At 34.3% G+C, this 19,757-nt stretch overlaps 1 protein-coding gene across 1 annotated transcript; it reads right to left on the reverse strand.

Annotated features, from left to right (window-relative positions):
- Positions 1-230: 230 nt before the first annotated feature.
- On the reverse strand, positions 231-19,645 carry LOC149737501 (E3 ubiquitin-protein ligase HECW2-like). The gene is made up of 30 exons (XM_089873628.1): positions 19,370-19,645; positions 18,930-19,093; positions 18,199-18,338; positions 17,633-17,715; positions 17,145-17,324; positions 15,563-15,719; positions 14,472-15,177; positions 14,014-14,109; positions 13,447-13,653; positions 11,884-12,001; positions 10,508-10,697; positions 10,011-10,060; positions 9,196-9,433; positions 8,380-8,549; positions 7,948-8,105; positions 7,465-7,586; positions 6,895-7,008; positions 6,496-6,553; positions 5,867-6,067; positions 5,388-5,515; positions 5,057-5,129; positions 4,792-4,882; positions 4,233-4,347; positions 3,742-3,867; positions 3,244-3,384; positions 2,863-3,091; positions 2,420-2,553; positions 1,842-1,969; positions 1,389-1,587; positions 231-1,019 (listed from the first exon to the last, which is right to left on the reverse strand). Exons 1-30 carry the CDS (start codon positions 19,431-19,433, stop codon positions 908-910), a joined length of 4,692 nt encoding a protein of 1,563 aa, XP_089729754.1. The 5' UTR covers positions 19,434-19,645; the 3' UTR covers positions 231-907.
- Between the last annotated feature and the right edge of the window lie 112 nt (positions 19,646-19,757).

Here is a 19,757-nt window from a genome sequence, read left to right on the forward strand (position 1 = left end):
GAAACGTGCGGGTGGCAACCTTAAACAATAAGCAATCATTTGTTCCAACCCGTAAGTGTGAATAATTACAAATACAATATATCATAAATACCGACCCAGGACTTAACACTAATACATAGAGTCCTAGACAGCAAGAGGTAGAATGACAGTGTCTGTTCATCTGCCATAAAAAAATCAGCCTTTGTTAAATGCCCACAACTAGTTGTAAAACAAACTTCACTAAACTGAACAACACTGATAAAATCACCTCATAGTCAGACAGCAAGAGTCAGGTGCATATTTGTTTACAACTCCATATCTATATAGGATTGAAAAGGATAATTTGGCAACACATTACCTTATTTAGAAGGTTATATAAAATCGAACCTGATATAAATCCCCATGCCTGATGTCTCGCTTATAAAGCTGCGACCATTGAGTATAAAATTGAGATTAGCACCAGTAAAAATCAGAACAGCTGAAAAATGCCGCCCACTTTTATAAATAGGAGTAAAAAGTTACAGTTAACGCCCCGAAAGGCGGAAGTAAAAGAGAAGACTGTGAGAAAAGATAAAGTAAAGTTAGGAGATATGGAAGAAAAAAAGAAAACAAAGTATTAAGTTATGAATGTTAAATAAAAGTTGTTCAATCGAAAATTTTAAATCCAAGCAAGTGAATAATCACTAAGAGTTAGTAAGTACTTGCTTGCTTGCACAAAACCCTCACTGTTGGTAGGAACTATGACACGTCTTAACAATGTACTTAGAAACTGCATTATTGGCTATTCGTGGTCCGCAAATCAAATACGTCAACCAGTGCGTAATATCTCCAAATGATATAGTGACAGTCACTCAATGCATTCGTCATATTTGTGCATTGTCCCCCACATAACGCAATCACCGTTCATTTTTCTTTTGATCATCTCATATCACTCCATCCCAAACGTATTTGTCTCTTCGATAGCAATGACTAGTTTCTCCCATAGCAGATTAAAGGTATCATACGGTGGAAGGTCGAGACGGTTAAAGCAAGTATGCGTTCTATATGAACAGAAACCGAATGTAAGATATCATAAAAAATCTTTGGCTTGGTATGGAGATTCATGAAATAATGTTTTTGGAATTCTATTTCAAGCCGATTACTAAAATGAAATCATGCTGGTTAAACTAGCAAACAACAGTAAAGACATTGTATGTTTTAGTTTAAAGAAACATATTTCGGCACTGTAGCAGTGGTTGGCTTTAACTCAGTGTTTTTATGGCTTGTATGAATGGTCAGCCAAAAACAAAAACCTGAATTGTGTAAGACTAAGCGGGCACACAGCATAAAAAACAGACCACCGGTGTTAAAATGACTGTCGTTACCATACCACACAATAATAAATAAATTCATTAATTCATATACTTTACCTTGGTAAGCAGTCAGGTTTGCCCCACTTTTCGATACAGAATCGCTTGGGGCCATTCGGACCACGCAGAGCCGCGAATCCTTCATAAGGAATACTACTTGTGCCTGTGACGAACTGTAGCAACCGCAGACGGCGTTCGTTGTCAAACTGATCCAAAGCTTCCCAGAAGTTTATAACAACCGGGTGCTGATCGTAGTAGCCTATTGATGAATAAATGTGTTGAAACCTTATGTTCTGAATATAGAATAAATTATAACAAAAATATTCTGTAAGACTGTAATTATAACAAAAATGAGTCTGGTAATTGCGAGACACTTTAAACCCAGGTAGGCAAAACATTAATAACTTAGTTTCCTAAAGTGCTAAAAATTGCTAAAACAATTTGTTTAAAAATTTATCTCATGCACACAAGCTTCAGTATTGGAAATTCCACCCTCCCCAAGCAACCACATACCTCCTCTATACTCCGTATGTTGCCTCCAATCATTAAGATCAATATCTGCCGTACCGCATATAACAAGCTCAAGTTCATTTGCGTCAAACACAGAAACCAACCGTAGGTCGATCACTTCATTGAACCCCCTGTAATATTTGGATGGTTAAAACACAATACATTAAAGGTTCCCAAAGAAAATTGCAAAAACCTCACCAATGAAAGAAAATGTAACAACTATCAAATACGGTATCCATTTGATTCTGAAACTGCTGTACAGAACCCAGTTTGGAAACCTCTACTATACATGTTATGAAGATCATATGTCCATCTGCCATACAGCATGTTTCATATAGCAGGACGATACGAAATGTAATGAAATACAGTTTGGTGCCAAAAAAAATAAGAGATAAAAATCAAGTAAAACAAAAATACATATATATATCTTATATTATAAAATTTATTGGACTAGATTTTTTGTCTGTTACGTATTTCATAGCACCAGATTCTGATTGTGTTTGATCACACAAGAATCTTCCATCCTAATGAGCACCAGACCAGGGTTAGATTCATGTAATATATTACAGTTAACGTGTTACCTTATAAGCATATTAGTTTGTTCCCGTGTACCTCGTACCACTCTCCACTTCACCATACGTTCAATATATTCCTTCTTATTCTTCTCGGTTACAGCGATATTCTTTCCGTTCGGTTTTAACTCGCGTTCCTCAATCTAAGGGTATTTCATGGTAAGGTTACTTTATGTAAACTATTTTTTAAGAACAATCGATCTTGTGAGATTCCTAATCCTGTTAGGGCCTCACCCATATAGAACAGGACCTATATAGAATGTTGGGGTAATGGGCAAACTCTTGACCTAAATCCCAAGCCCACTGGCATGCCATGAGCCACACTGTAGGAACCTCTCCATAGAATAGACCTCTTACACATAGAATAGACCCTACCCAAACATAACAGACCTAACCCATTTAGAAAGGCCTCACTTTCATAGAAAAGACCTCCCCAATATAAGAGACTTTACCTTGCCAAACATTTCTTCGTTCACACTAAATGTGAGATCCAGCACATCCGTGATGTCGTTATCTTTAATCCACATGATAGATTGATAAAACTGCTCATCTTCGTAACGAAGATCTGAGAGATCACATTTGGATCGGAGGAGCATCTTGTAGAGAGGACGAGTGAAAAAAGCATCCAGGAGGCAATGATGCACGAGAGCAAGCCCGATAATCCTCCCAGCAAATCGGAACCTTGGAGCATATGGGAAATAATTGTGAATATGTTTTTTAAATGCCTGTACAAAAAATATTTTATAAAAATCCCATTTATTAATTTTATTTTTAAATTCAAAAAATTTTTTTTATTAATTTTTATAAACAATATTTTGGGGAAAATATGTTACCATTCATGTGGGCTGTCGGCAAATGTAGACAGAGGGCTGATCTGTACTGTGTATGTATCCACTGCTGAATATTCAAACAAACCATAATAAGGATTGAACAACTCCCGTGATATGAGGAAAAAGAATTCACGTGATGGACCACTGTAAGGGAAGATATATTGTAAACTAGTAGAACATGATGTGTATTAAACGGCCGAAAGGTACATTGGCAATCTTATTAAACCTCTGGGAGTCATATTCCCAATGTCTGATGGGTTATACTAATCAACAGTTAGCTAAAATAAGATAACCAATTTTAAATTAACATTATTTAACTTTATCTTTTCATTCATAGAACGTTTTTATATACTTATTGATACAAAGTTTTTATATACCTATTGATAATTTTTAGTTTTTATATACTTATCAATACAAAGTGTTTATATGCATATTTATACAAAGTGTTTATATGCATATTTATACAAAGTGTTTATATGCATATTTATACAAAGCGCAAACCTGTAGTCCAATCCTTCCTCTCCTGCGAATGAGACAAACAGTTTGCTTCGTTGAAGTTGTTTCCGTGGTAACAGCATCACTTTACGGAACGCATCTTCCAGCAAGTTGTCGCGATGCACAGTGAGTCTGTGATGGTAAAATAAGGAAAATTATTACTTTTTATTAAAAAAACATAGGTAAACAACAATTTTGTTAAATAAAAAACTGAAACTTTAAAAAAAACGCTTTGCTAATGTGTTACACAAATTTAATAAACAAAGGTAATAATATTTAAATACAGCTCAGTGAAGAATACTTGTTGCATATAACACAGTTCATCCGCCAGCCACCTATACATACCACAGGAGCTAAAAATGCAAACTAACAACCAGTAGCGCGGCCATGGGGTTCGGGGGTTGCAAATCCCTCTTTAAAAAAAAATTAAAAATACGTTATTTAAAAAAAACTAATTTTTGTTCAACTGCTTCACTGCCAACAACCAACAATCTTACTTGATCTTCCCAGGTCCTTGCCCGTATCCTTTTTGCTCCAACTTCCTGTAGAAGCTTCGTAGTTTTGAATCAAAGTTACGAAGGAGAGGGGTGTTGGTACGTGAACGAGTTGTTACTGGGGATGGAGAGAAGTGGAGGATTGTCATTTTTAAAAAACAGTAAGAACTTGGCGTGTTTAGTGTCGTGGGTCAGTGGTTACACAATGCATTGTAACCAAAAGATACCTGGTTCAATGCTCAACACTGCTACTGATAGGTTTTGTGACCTTGGGTAAGGCTACAGTGTGGAAAGTCATTGGACCTAAGATTTAGAGCAGAGTTGGCTCATTACCCCAACGCACACAGGGTATATAACCCTTTTGTTACCACTGGGTTGGAGCAATGTCCATATAGTATCTTGCTCAAGGACAAAAATCACTATACGTAATTTAATATTGGTGTCAGTACCAAGCATTGTACCCTGTATCCTTTGGTTTTGATACAAACACCCAGCCATGCTACAGACTAGATCAGTGTAATACAGAATCAGATCAGTGTTATACAACAATCTTTAAACTTACGGGGAGAAGCGCTTGGTGACGCAGATGATCTGCTTACTACGCTGTCAACATTTGATCGTGGTCGCTCAGCTAATACGGGACGCACATCGGACTGTAAGAAGAAAAGTTCTCAATAAAACCTAATATTGGTTTAAGATTTATATGCTTTGTGTTGAAACATAACAAACGTTTGAAATAATTGCCAAAATTTGTTCATTATTTTTTTTTAACATATTCAAGTTTAAAATTACAAGATTCTGTTCAAGAATGCACACAATTAACTTACCTGTACAACAAAACTCATAATTTCTTCTTCAAACAAACTTAGCATGATGTTTAACTGCATGCTGTTGCAATACCTGTGCCGAAACATTGATGACATAAAATTAATGATCACAAAATAATGATCACAATATTCGCAGAAATAATGGTCATTTAAATTAGGTTCATATAGAAAGGGCGACATGCTTTGCAGGCTATGGGGCAATTTAGTCTAGGTTTAGGTTTATTTATAAAATGAAATAATGTATTTTGGAATAAAGGATCAATCCTTGCCCAACTCCTGGCCCACTAGTGTGCTAAGGTCTATGCCCAGACTCATATAAATAATGCTTTACCTTTCAAGAGCTGGTAAACCTTCATTTTTAATAGTTTTGACTCGTTCTGCAAGTACAGTGCTTGTTGTAATTGACGGGTATCTCTCTTTTAATATATCAAGTATGTTCGATTGCTTCAAAAACGCAACCTGTTAAAATTAAATAAGTTTAGTAAGAAATAATGGTCGATAAAGGAAAAAAACAACAACAACAGTTAACAATCAATACTGAAGAGGAAATATAAAAACAAATGTTTAAAACCTAATATGGATTTGGTAAGGCCAATACACTTTTGCTTTGCATCAAATTCTATAAATTTGACATTTAACATAATATGGCTGACTGTTACTTTTAATAGTATATTAAATATGTTCAGTGTTCACTGTAGTACTCTTAACAGTATATCAACTTTTTAACTTTGATTACATATATTTGATTACAATGCTCAAAGTAAGGTAAAGAATAAAGTAGTTAGTCTTATATAAAAGTAAATAACTCACAACTTTCTCATTATAAGACACAGGAGCCACTGCTTGTTGTTGTGCTGGGGATTGGGTTGGAGTTGCAACGGGTGGTTTCTTCTGTCGAGATCGCATAGAAAGACTGTCCGCTGGTCGTGGAGCGATTACTGGTGGTTCGGTTGCTAATGGTGATTGAACTTCCATTCGATCTGGTGTGTTGGTATCATCCCTATCTTCTTCCTATTAATTATTGAGTCTGGTATTCTATAAACTACAAGAATCGGGACAGAATCGGGACACTTGAGTCCGAACATAAATGATTTCACTATCGTGAGCATGTTATTTTCAGACGTACAAGGGTGTTGGGGTAATTTGGTGGGTGATCATTTTTCCCATTTTATCAGTACATCAGTAGGTTACAGACTATGAACTAATATTTGAATACCATATTATAACATGAGCAGTAAGTCAATTTTGGGCTTTGCATGGAGATTTTTTTTATTTATGAAGCTATCTACATATGTGACAAAACACATAATTGTAATTTGATCTATTGGAAACATTTGAATAAAACATACTTTTAATAACAAGCTAAGTACTAAGCTCCACATGCCATAGTTTGCCCAACCCTGCCATGGAGCAAAATTAAAACTAAAATAATTAAATACCTGTGAAGTGGAAGTTGCATTTTCTGCATTGGTGTCTGGTTTATCTGGACAAGGCAACCTACAAGGAACAAAAGTGATAAGTTAAGTTTCACATGCTAAATTGTACAATACACGTTTAAAGTACAAAAATAAATTAAATATCAACCAATCAACTTTTTGAGACATACATTGAATTCAATTTTTGGGCATTTTGTTGTTTCCCCATAGGACAGAACAACAACACAATTGGTGTATGCTTTTTACAATAAAAAGCGGGGTTAAAGTCTTGGCAAAAGAAGCGTCTGAAATACACTATCTTTTAAACCATATGAGCTGCTAAAGTTTACATTTTGGCTGGTAACAAAAGTAATGGAACCAGAGTTGTTTAAAAGTTTAATCACTACAGTTTAAACAGCAGACCTTGGATCAAAAAAAGTTGTTGATCTTAGGTTGTGATCGATGAAGAAAGGTTTCCGATGTCCGTCCACCTTTTTCTCCCAACCACTTGGAAGGGGTTTGCTTGTGTCGGCAAAACTGTGGCAATCATTAGTGTAATGAGGTGGGTAGAGGTGGATGAAATAGTATACGGAAAGTTTTAATACAAACATGTGTGAAACAACATTTTTAGTTGAAATCCTAATGTCAAATGTAAACGAAAATAACAAAATGAAAAAAGGCAGTGACGTAGCATAATGTAAGAATAAATGTGGAAGAATTTTCTTGTTTTTACAATTTAACTGGAAGGTGTTAAAAATCAATTACTTTGCAATAAATTGTATTTTAAGCAACCTAATAATGCATGAATGTATGGCAAATACTAAATACACATATTTTATTCTTTTATGTTAAAGAATCCAACATTTTATAAACTGTTAGAAGCAGAATTTAAGCCCAAATTGTTAGAGGTATTTTTTGTATGCAAACAAGTGACAAACAGGAATGTTTTGTTATTTTATGTTAAAAGAATCCAACCTAGTACATGGTACCCACCAATTGATAAACTTAACAAGATCTTTGTTGTGTTGATAATCCTTAAAGTGTTGCGGACATCGATTAATCTTGGAGAGGATTAACTTAAGGCTTGAGCTGGACATGTACAGGCTGTATGCATCCTGTTTGATTGACAGGGGGGAATATTATCACAAATGCTAAGAAAACCAATAATAAGAGAAAAAAAACAAAACAAATAGTAGTGTTGGGTAAGATTTATCCAATTAGCAGTTATAACATAATCATATTTTTACCAACTCTCTTTTTGAAGTTGTGAGGATACAGTTACATAATTCTGTAAATATTTTTTGTTTATTACCCAAATGGGAAGGTTAAGGAGAATAAAAAATGGCTTAGGTGCTTTTATAGAAGCAAGGTATTTTCTTGATAAATAGAATGAAGATCTCTTTATGGCTTACTATAAAATACACCAAGCAAATTACTTTATTTTTATTAATTCCTTAAAATTTTCATATCCCTTACAGGCGTTGTGCTAAGTAGTCTGAAGAAATCAGGTTGAGTGATGAATTGAAAAGCCGGGTTTTTATCTAAATTATCCCCGCTTTCTGATTCGTCGATGGTGGACATGGTTGAACGACTTCCACTCGATGTTGACGCTGTTGGTTCTGGGTGGTCGGTTTCTAAACAATGAGTATTATGTTGCAATAACATAAATTTGAATTTATATCTTTGTTAACAGTAGGAAAGATCTAATTCATTAAAACACTGAAAAGAAGTAATTCGCAGAAAAACGACGGTCATTAATCATCTGCTGGGGATAAAAACTACTTGAACAAAAGTATGACTGCAAAATCATCCGTTCAGTTTACTATTAGATTTAAAATCAAAATTTATTTTTACACAGGATTTAAAATTATAATCTATAATATTCAGTTTATTGAAATTATAATCCACCTGTAACATTAGTTGCAATGGGGGAAGCATTTTTTGGGGCGGGATCATCTTTTGGAGGACTTTGCTCCTGTTGAGGTTCGATGACTTCATGAACTGGTGAGCTGGATGTGGAAGCTTCTTGATCTTCTGGGATGGCAGTTTGTCGCATCACTCGCTTGATGCTCTGATACCTGGTGGAAAATTATCCGACTTTGAAACAACTCTGTGGTAAATACAGACTGAACCTAGAGCGAAACAAGCTAAAAAGCTTAAAAATGAACAAAATGTAATAATGTTTTTAAGCTTAAAATTTAACTAACAACGTTCATTTATCCATGTGTTTATCTGGTAGGCAGGTTTTCTTTTTCCTAATTTCTGCATGGCTTACAATTAAAACACTCCATTAGTGACTACTATGTTGAAGCTACATGTCTTGCTTAAGAACATATTTGTCTTCAATAGTAGCAGGCTAGCAGCACTGAATGTGTTACTGGTGTGGTATCTTTTGACTATAACACAAGCACTTTAACTAATATTACCCAGAATAAAACTATTATTTAGTCTTACTATAGTAGGTTATGGTAAGATGGTCAATGTATTTATCCTAATTTATTGCCAAAATTGGTATTAAACAAATAACAACACAAATATATAAACCATATCCTTCTGACTCTTATAAAAGCGTTTTATGTTCAACAGATGGTCCATGATTTCACCCAATTTATCGCCCCATTTGGTCACCAACAAAGATTATTCGTCAATGCATATTACTATAACTTTGTCGTTACCTTGTTGTTAATTGTTAAACACAGATGAAATGATAGTTGTTGTCGTTACCTCATCATCACACGCTCATAGTTCCGATCTCCTTTCACCGAGTTTGATCTTCTAACTCTTCGGATCGTCTTCTGAGGAAGATTCTCAAGGATCTCATCAACTTTCTCCTCAAGATTCTCCTTGTTGCTCCCGGATGTGGGAGGAAAGTCGGAGAGCTTTGGTCGCTCCCACTGAGTGACTCGATTCACGTGATCGAGATAAAAAAGTCGGTCGTGGCGGTCACGACATGCTTCCCAATCTGTAGCGAGAGATTGACTTTAGAAGAAAAAATTGCAAATATTTATCACATGGCACTACGTATTACAAAATACACTATATGTTATAAATACAATAGGCTATGTATTACAATATGTTTTATGCCAATCGGTAATGAAAGATTGACTTTAGAAAAACAAATTGCAATATGTGTTACACAGCACTATGTATTTTAATATGCATATATATTATAAATACAATACATGTTACAATATGTATTATACCAATCTGTAAAAAAATTTATTTTGTCTACCATACTTCACCTTCTATTCTATAACCCATATATATATGAAAAACAACAAGTATAAATTCCAAGCCCTTTTATGCAGATAAAACCCCCCATCTGTGCCATGCATTTTTCAATGTATGATTGATACATAAGTTCATCAACAAATTTCAATGTACGACTTTCCAAAGTATAAATTTCAATGTATAAGTTACAGTGTTTTGCATATAATTGATTTTCTGTGAGACAACGTGATATTAAACCAGGTCCCATGAGAGAAGATAAGACAATCCACATGTGTTCGATTTTAAATTAAAGCAACTGAACAGCTTACTTGGAGGCAAGCCTTCTTGTGATGGCTTGTCTTGCGATGTGCTGCACTTTCTGTAATGATAAATATTTAAATTATTTGAAACTCTAAAGCAAATAAACGTCATACTTTTACAAAAAAAAACTAGTAAAATTTTAAAGATGTAACATAGAAATAAGTAATGTTATGACCAATGGAGTGACATGATATGTCTTAGAGCCAAAGTATATTGTATTTGTTACATTAATCAATGAAGTTTTTTATGTTCGACAACTATGGTTTATCAGTGTAACTGAATTTTAGCTATATCACCCCAAAGTTTAGTTTATCATCAAAAACTCTGAGGCCTCTAAGATCCTATGTGCTTTTAAGTTGTATGTACTTCTAAAGCATTCCAGCAGTCCAACACTCAAAATATACTGCAAAACCAATTAATATGCTCATATACATAAATGTGTGACGAGCCTATCACAAAACTGGTTCAATAAAAACAGCAAAAATCCAAGTATTAATATATAAACCTCTTAATAAGAAGACTTTGTCCTCGTTCAAGAGTGTCGGAAAGCCGTCCTGATGGCGGTAGTTTCGGTAAAGTTGGTGATGTTGATGGTTGAAAGTAAGAGAGGGGACTCTTCTGTGATGTGGGAGACTTTTTCAATTCATCTTCGATTAGTTCTTGTGTAGAACGTGCCGGAAACGCTCGTAAAACACCTGGAGGTGTAAAAGTCTTAAACACTGAATGAGGGATATGTATTTATTATTGTGTGGTGGGGCAACCCAGTCGTTTTAACAGAAGTGTTCTGTTTCATACATCTCATGCCCGCTTACAAGTTACCATGTATGTAACTTATTTATCCTTGCAGGGCAGGACAACGACAGTCGTTATAATACAGGTGTCCTGTTTCATACACATCATGCTCACTTATGAGTTACCAGGTATGTAACTTTTTATCCTCACATAGCGGGGTAATTTAGTGGGTGCATTTTGGCTTATAATTAGACCACCCATTGTGACCACTGAGAATACTTTAGTATTTTAAATTAAATACTGCGGCAAATGGTAAAGCGAGATTTAAGAACTGTGACATGATGAACCCTAATAAAGTAAGGTTTTCAAATCGTTTTTAATGAAAAAGACAGGAGGTATATAAGGAATACCTGGTCACATGGAACTTTCTGGGTAAAACAAAAACTGACAATTGCCTGACACTTAATTCTTGGTGGATTTATAATTAATAATTTATGAAGTGAAGTTGATGAATTATTCAAATCAATGATGTAGATGACAATGTGGGAAAGAACTCAATGCTATTTTAAAGACATGAACTTTAACCTAGAATGAAATGTGTCAATCACATGAAACAAAACAATCAAAATAACTAGCATTCAAAATAACTAGCAAGAATAATGTGTTCCTACCTAATTACCTTTTTTATATTTATCTATATTTTTAAACAAAAAACGCAACACCTAATAGTTTGCCTTCTACAAGCTTCATCTAAGCTTCTAATAAGGCCATGTTTAGTGATAATAGGCGCCTAAAATATGGTTATACATGCAGGCCCTGGGATCAATTATGGCCTATCCTATGTGTGGGTACACTAGTACATACCCTATGTGAATAAACTAGGTACACATAGACTATAGTAACAAGTAAATAAGGGCAAATGCGGCAATAAAAATTTATAAAATACGCCATATTCACAAGTATCAAATTCATCATAGAAGCCCTGGCTTTATAACTTTTAACTGTTAACTAAAAAAAGGGGGGACCCTGTTTTTAATAAGATGCCAAAAGATAAATCATTTGCTGCAAATGATACCTCAGACAGAACCACAAAAGTTTTTTCTAAAAGACGCTAATGCCAGTTATAAGCGAGCGACACACATGTTGTACCTGAACCCATGAAAGTAGTTGAAGAAGTTTGTAGCGGCCGATTCTTCTGGGATGAAAATGAGACGGGTAACGAAGCTCTTCTGTGAATGTTGCAGCCCACCTGGTGAGCTGGGGAGTTCTGGGAATAATCAATTTATAGGTCAATATATCATATATATATATATATATGTAAGTTTTTCAATATGTTGTATATTAAATTAACATTATTTAGATTAAACTATAGTTGGATTTCTATAGGACAACAATAAACTTCAGTTTATCAAAAACTAAAGTAAACGTGATATTAAAGCCAAAGAGACTACTGTTGTACCTAACAAGCAAACTGGTGACTAGACGCACAGGTACAGTGCTACACAACAAAAATGTTAATTAATCTGTGCGTGCTTTCAAGACTAAAATTGCCGAATCATTTTCAAGGATAACTGAGGTAGCGAGTAAATACTTCCACAGTTCCACACTCTATTTAAAATAACCACATTTCCTATGGCTTTGAGTTGCATTGATACTAGTTTTTGTTAAATTAAATGAGTCTTGTCGTATACATGTGAATTATTTATTATTTTATTTTCTATAGTTCACCATAATATTATATAAACATTAGCTAGCTTACTACTGTTTTATGGATTATTAAACCTAAGACCGCGGTTCCCAAAGTGGGCGCCGCGACGCACTAGTGCGCCGACGCAACTCGTCAAGTGCGCCGTGAAAATTTGCAGAAACATTTCCAATTTAGCATGGTCGAGATAATTGATTTGTATTAATATTTTATTGCAATATAAATTGTTGTTTTATATAAAAATCCAACGTGTTTGTTCAATAATAAAATTTAAAAAGTTTGTTTTCGCATTTCTATCTGTACAGTAGATTTGTATATTATGTAACAATGCCAATTATTTCTTTCGGTTTGCAATAATCATGTCCAGACTGTGGTACAACACTTTTCATATGCTTAAGTTTCATATGCTTAAACGAGCCTAATCTTAAAATACACGATAAAACTGTAAAAATGCGTTTTTATTTCTAAGACCTTTGGCTAAGTGCGCCGCAAACATTTTGAATAGCTCAAGTGGCGCCGGGTGAAAAAAAAGTTTGGGAACCACTGACCTAAGACAATAGTTTTATATTGAAGTCGTAAAACACAATAACATTGACATGGCGGCAGTAATAGTAATGGCTCTTGCAATAAAATGCACTGAATAGAAAATAAATATGTGATGAAACAACGATACAAAACTTTTGTGAAAAACACAACAGTGGGAAATTAAATACTTTTTTAACTACAACCAGTTTCCAATGTCTTAATTAGCCCGAAAGGTATATAATAATATATTATTTTTTTAAGCTGTGTTTGATTTATAATATAATATATGCCTATGTTGACATCAAACAACAGCTACAGAAGTTTATAAATGTGTAAATTCTTAAAGGAACACCTAACCTTGTCAATGCAAATAATTTTTTAGCAGCTCATCTGGTATAAAAATGTAGTGTATTTTCGACAATATCAACTGCCATATCGCCCATATGGCAAGACTTCATCATGGAATTACAAAGGTATCTAACCTGTTCCGAAGCAAACGCGTTTAATGGTAAATCCCTTCTTTCCACGACCACTTCAACTTCATGACCGGCATTCTTTAGCTCACTTACTGCAGCGGTGTGCGATGAGTTACGTACCGATGTCCCGTTAACCAAGATTAACCTGTCGTGGATTAGAACCCCTGCGTGCTCTGCCGGGCTCGCTGGTTCCACACGTGTCACAAAAATACCCTGATGCAAGAAAATTGTTAAACTAAGATTAAAAATTCGGGAAGAAACTGTTTTTAGGACAAAATAACTGTTTCTATTTGAATAAATATATTCTTAGATACGCAATTCACAAACACATGTTAATTTTGTTAAAAATAGAACATTTTATGCAAGTTACTGGTGTGGGACACTTTTTTTAATTAACTCCTAAAACAAATCTTATAAGAAATAGTTTTCATTTAAAAGTAGTTTTTGTTAATCAACAAATTTGTAGCACGCGAATATATGATCAATATTAAACTTTTAGCCAATTGCCAAATGTAGTTTTTAATATTATTACATGCTTTACATAATGTTGAGTTAGATTATTCAGTAACTCACCATTTTCCTCAGTATGTCATATTTGGACTCGGCTCCTCCCATTATATTAAACCCAAGATGATTATCCTCTGCGTTTCTGTGTATTGTAAGTGTCACCTAAAACATCAATAATAAGAGCTTCTGTATTGAATACTTGTACATTCCAAAACGCAGTAGCCTACTGTAAACATTTAATGCTTCTTCTGTGTGTATTGGTAAGTATTCACATTGGCACCAACTTTAAAAAAATAAGGAAGGGAACAGAGATAGTTAGACACACAATGCAGTGAAACAAATCTAAAATATTGGATCTAATGTTTACTGATTGATGCGGTGAAGAAAAATCCAGGGTAGGACTGCCCACCCTGCCACCCCATGTTTGGTGCCTATGAATATTTATCCAAACATTAAATATTATGGTGGTTATGATAAACACTTTAATAATTACAAAAAAAATAAAGAAATAAAAATGAACCCACCAAGTTCCCATCAGAGTTGTCACATGACGCCTCCTTTAGAGCAGCAAAACGGAGAAGGTTTAACAATTTCTCTCGTTCTGCTGGTTTGTGCTTTACTTTGGGCTTTTGTTCAGGATTGTTTTGTATTAATGCATTGGCAGCATTCGCACACTCAGTGTTTTGTGTAAATGATGCAACATGAGCTGCGTTGTCAGCTGTGTTGGACGCCAATTCCACTGTAGAAGGTTCAGTTAATGTAACAGATGTTTGAGTATCTGATGTTGTAGTTTGTTCCTCTGTATCCACTATTTCTGAACTTTCTTTATTTGCTGTAACATCTGTGGTATCCTCGTGTGGCAGAAAATTATCTCCGGTATTTACAATTTCCGATTCCGACTCAGCGCCATCTGTTATAACCGGTATAATATTTTCGTCTAGTGTTTCCAGCACTTGATCGTTGCTAGCGTTTCCTGTAACATGGTCCTCAGGTTCAACGCCATCTAATACACTCTGCTGCGTATTGAGCATCACATCTGTGGTGGAAGGTAGAGCAGGTTCATTTTCCACATCGCATACACTCTCGTGTGGCTCTGTGGTTTGTAATAAGGAAGTAATAGTTGATTCCTCACTCGTTTCAGCAATTATCCGGTCAATGGCTGGCACTGCCTCTTGTCCTTGAGAACTGTTGCCATTTTGGTTGTGAATAAGCGAGGTTACTTGTGTCAATCTGCGATGAAATTTAATTAAATCCGGCAATTCAATTCCAACATCATAAAACTTTTAGCACAAACATACACAACAAACATACAGCTTTAAAGTTTGTTTGTAAAGCATTATTTTATTAATGAAACTGAGCTTAATACAGGACGGAAATTTCCACTATCTATTAACACCATATTTAACATAAATTGTATTTATCCATTTTAATACAGTAGCAAGCGAAGAACAAATTGCATAAAACAAAAAAGGGAAGGGAATTAGCAACAAAAAAAATTAAAAAAAATAAATTTACTTCTCTAAAACTATTAAAAGCATGACTGCCAAACCCAGTAAAAACACATACGCTGGATAAACCATTATCTATAACACTAAATTACAAAACTTGTACTAACTCTGATGCAGTAAACGGGTCTTCTTCCATATCTTCATGATCAACGTTAGTTCCATTTTCCTTTGAAGTTTCTTCTGTTGGTGGTGAAGTCTCATCATCAGTTGAACTTGCATGAAATTCACCCGATGTTCCGTTGGTCACCGTGGTCATATCGGTTTCTGGATAGATAAGTACTGTTGGTGGTTGTACACATAGACGTAAAACCTTTGGCGGCAGGGTGGACAAGCCTAGCCTAGACACTTCTGCACTGCAATATTTAGTAAATATTACAGCATACGAGGTAAAATGCATTTCACAGATTTATGTGTCTAACTATCATCGCCTGCACTAAATGTTTTTTTAAATTGGCAGCAATTCTTGCACTTACACATTATAAACTTATTTTTAGTTATTTAGTAAGCATTGCAACTAATGAGATGAAATTTATTTCACAGAATTGTGTCTAACTATCACTGCCTCGGCTGCATATAAAAAACTTAGCGTCTTTGGTTGTATCTTCTAAGCTTAGATTCAGCCTACACATGATGACAAGTTAGATGCCTTTGATTAAACTGTGATATTCATTTCCATAAGACAAGGTCATAAGCAACGAACTTGGGGTGGCAGGGTAGCCAGACTAACTGTGGGATTTTCTGCGCTGCAATCATTAAACATTCTAACAAATAGGATGAAATTAGTATCACTAGAATAAAAATGCTAGATCTAACTATCCTTGCCTTCCTAACATTTTAAGAAGTTCTGGCCTATAGCTGAGGTCACACTTGCGAGATAGAAAACACTAACACACTAAAAAAGCACAAAGTCCACTTGTTAAATGTAGTTGTTGGACATAATTGACTACAACTTGTTAAGTTTTGCCTACAATAATTATTCTATGTTTGTGGATACTTAGGCAAGTGTAAAAGATATTGACGTATTTACACATGATCGAAGCTAAAATTAGATTGAATGCCTCAGGGCTTATAGTACGTGAAAACACTTATGCGGCAACATTATGTATGTGGTAGTAGGGTATAAGATTGAATGCATATCTGGGGTTTTTCATTAACCCCACCCATAAGCATATATATGTCATACATGCCATCTGCTTGTACTAACCAAGCTTATGTCACACTCCAAATAGATCAACTGATGCGTTGCAAGTTAAATCCGCAGAGTTCTATTTTTAGACACACGGGTTACAGAGGTGGTATAAAGAATGTGCTACACTTGCCTAAGAAACTGAAGCTTCAATAAGACTACAATTACATTATTTGCTAACTGAACCGTGCCTTTCCTATGTCAACACATTTTATACGGTTGTTAAATGTGAGGGAAAGAAAAACACTCAAATATCTGTATTAAAGGTTTTCTACAGACAATAAAAACGTGTAGAGTACTTTCATATAAAACGTGTATTTAAATTTATAAGTTGATAACATTGTAGTCTTGAATCAATCATGGCTATTTCCTAATACTTTTTAATATCAGTCATATTTGCAGAACATGTTTGCTTTAAACAGTCAATGACAGCAATTAAATTGAGAATGGGCAACATGACATAGTAACAAAATTAATAAGTTCATAAACAAGTTGAAATGTACCTGTAAAATGTCGCGTTATGCATTCATCTAATGCTTCAGAAACATCATTGGCAAATGAACCGATACTGTGACTCCTGATTGAAAAGTTCAGGTCACTATTTGAGCTTGAACTAGCTCGGTGGACTTGACTTCTACCATTGTTAAGATTATAAGGATATGAACCGAAAAGACTTGAACGACCTGAAAACAAAGGAATGAATTGCTCTTAATAATTTAATTGTTTATAACAGAATCCTGTAGTCCATTTCAATTGAATAAAGTCACAGTTTATATTTCTAATAAGTTGAATTTACTTTGTATGGAACCACATAAAAAAAGCATATATAAATTAAGTTGTAAACTAAAATAAGGTGAACATACTTTAAAAAATCAAACATTAGATTTCATAAAATAAAAAGCACACTGAAGATTTGAGTTTTGTGATCTTAGTCTATTCAAAATAAAGTGCAATTAAGAAAACCACAAAGTAGCAACTTTATTTCACTTACCATCAGCAATAACAAATGAAAGACTCCCACTTGTATGATCCAAAGGAGTCCTTTTCGTAAGTGCACCAGTGTACCTTTGCTCACTTGAGTAACAATAATAATTTATTACGGACATGACAAACATGATTTTATAGTTTACTATGCTATCTTAGGATGTAAAATAAGATTATATACACTATGATGGATCAGAGGTACAGTAGTTTAGCAATTGCATTGTTACCAAAGTATGCCAGGTTTGATGCTCGATACAAATGGTAATATAATACTATTGATAGTAAAATGGGCTGTAGCACCCTGGGTGTCACTGTCTGGTAATAATAGGCAAACTCTGGCTTAAATATCATGAAATGCCACACTTAAGAACTCACTCACAATAGAAGAGGTAAATAAATTGCAGAATTTCTTGTATTGTTTTTTTAAACATTCTTTATAACATATGCCAATAATTCATTGAAACCAAAAAATAAAAAATTCCAACATTCGACTCCAGAATGAAGTTTAAGTTGTACAACAGCAACAACATAACATTTATTATTTACTCCAGTTGTAAGAAAACCAAGACACACCTGCAGTTTAATCTTTCCAGGATTTCACCGACTGGAACTTCTAGTTTTCCAAGAAACCTCCGAAACACCGGCCTTCCTTTATCAAATCTATCTTTTACTTCAAGTTCGATGATGTCAGACCGAAGAACTTGGATGTAAAACTGTTGGATTCAAAATAAATTAATATTCTGCTATTTTCATTGGCGATAAACATTTATAAATGCAGGAGATGCAAGGTTGGTTCAACCCACAATTTAGTTAAATGAATTTTTCCTCAATGCTTATTAGTTATAATGCTAATGTGAATGTGGTGTAACAAATTCCAGGGTTACCCTGCCTACCCTGCAACCCCAGGTTTGGTGCCTATGACTATTGTTGCTGCTACCAGGCATAACATCATATATATATTATATTTATAAGTAAATAGCTCTTCTGGAATGCATATATAGGCATTTTACCAACGTTTCGTCTGCCATGCTTTAAAAGATCATATGATATTTATATTTATCTTATTGTTTGGTATAATAGCTATAGTAGAAGGATTGTGTTTAAACATAAAAATAGTAAAACACCCATTTTTTATTACACCTCTTAGAGCAAATAATAATAAAAGATCAAAATGTACTCAACTGGTAATTGGCATATTAATGTAATTGTAAAATTGTTATGTCTTAAACTAAAAGCATAGTCTACTCATTAAGATGGAAAACATAAACAAACTTAACAGCATGAATTAAACGAGCGCAACTGACTTGTTCTTTCCATGTTGGATTAGTAGTATCTTCAACTTGTTTTGTGTGATGCCTCTGTTTATGGTGGGCACATTTCCTACAGTTTGGACCAGGCAAGATTCTTAACTTTACATACGGATCGGGATTAAAAAAAACTCCTTTCTTCAAGTTGAATCCACTGAGGCCTGTGAAACAAATAACATGAACACATTTTTATTTTTCATTATCATTTGATTTTGGAAATGTATAAATTATAAATCTAAATCTACTACCTAATCAAAACTAAACCAAAATGGCTACCCAAATAAAATGACAGAGACAGTAGTGCAATTATCAAATAGTAACATGTTCTATTCTAAACAAAAACAACAGTATTTGGTTAGTAAGGTGTTACTACTGATTTACCTTTATGTTAAACTTTTAAATAAACAAGTAAACAAAGAATAGAAAGATAGTTTTACCTGTAATAGTAAACGAAATGTAAGAACTTTCTCTTGATTGTCCTTCTGGCGCATAAGATGGCATTTCTACTCATTCATAATTACACCTGACAGAAACTACCTTGCGGTTCAAAACAAAAAAAATTTGCGTGATTTTATTGCGTTAACTAGTTTGGGTATTTCCCTCGAGTCAATAAATTTCTAACAACAGCAAAACAAAAACATGAGGTCTATATTTTGCATTGCCATATTACTACTTAAAAAGCTTCTATTTTATTTAAGTTTGAAGTTACGTTCCTAAATCATATCCCGGTCTGAGTCGATCTTTAACCTTGCACCATGAAAACATTAAATAGTTGTATAAAAAAAGACATCACAAAACTTCACGGTTGACTAACAATGCGTGGAA

This window comes from Ciona robusta, chromosome 3 (assembly GCF_009617815.1).
Source record: "Ciona robusta chromosome 3, ASM961781v2".
NCBI classification, from domain to species: Eukaryota; Metazoa; Chordata; class Ascidiacea; order Phlebobranchia; family Cionidae; genus Ciona; species Ciona robusta.

Excerpts from the sequence above, each read along its gene's own strand:
- LOC149737501 (XM_089873628.1), bottom strand. The coding sequence starts at position 19,433 with ATGCCATCTTATGCGCCAGAAGGACAATCAAGAGAAAGTTCTTACATT. Across the intron at positions 18,339-18,929 it reads ATCCAACATGGAAAGAACAA|TTTTACATCCAAGTTCTTCG; the intron begins GTCAGTTGCGCT and ends TGAATCCAACAG. Across the intron at positions 5,516-5,866 it reads TGTCTTATAATGAGAAAGTT|GTTGCGTTTTTGAAGCAATC; the intron begins GTGAGTTATTTA and ends TAATTTTAACAG.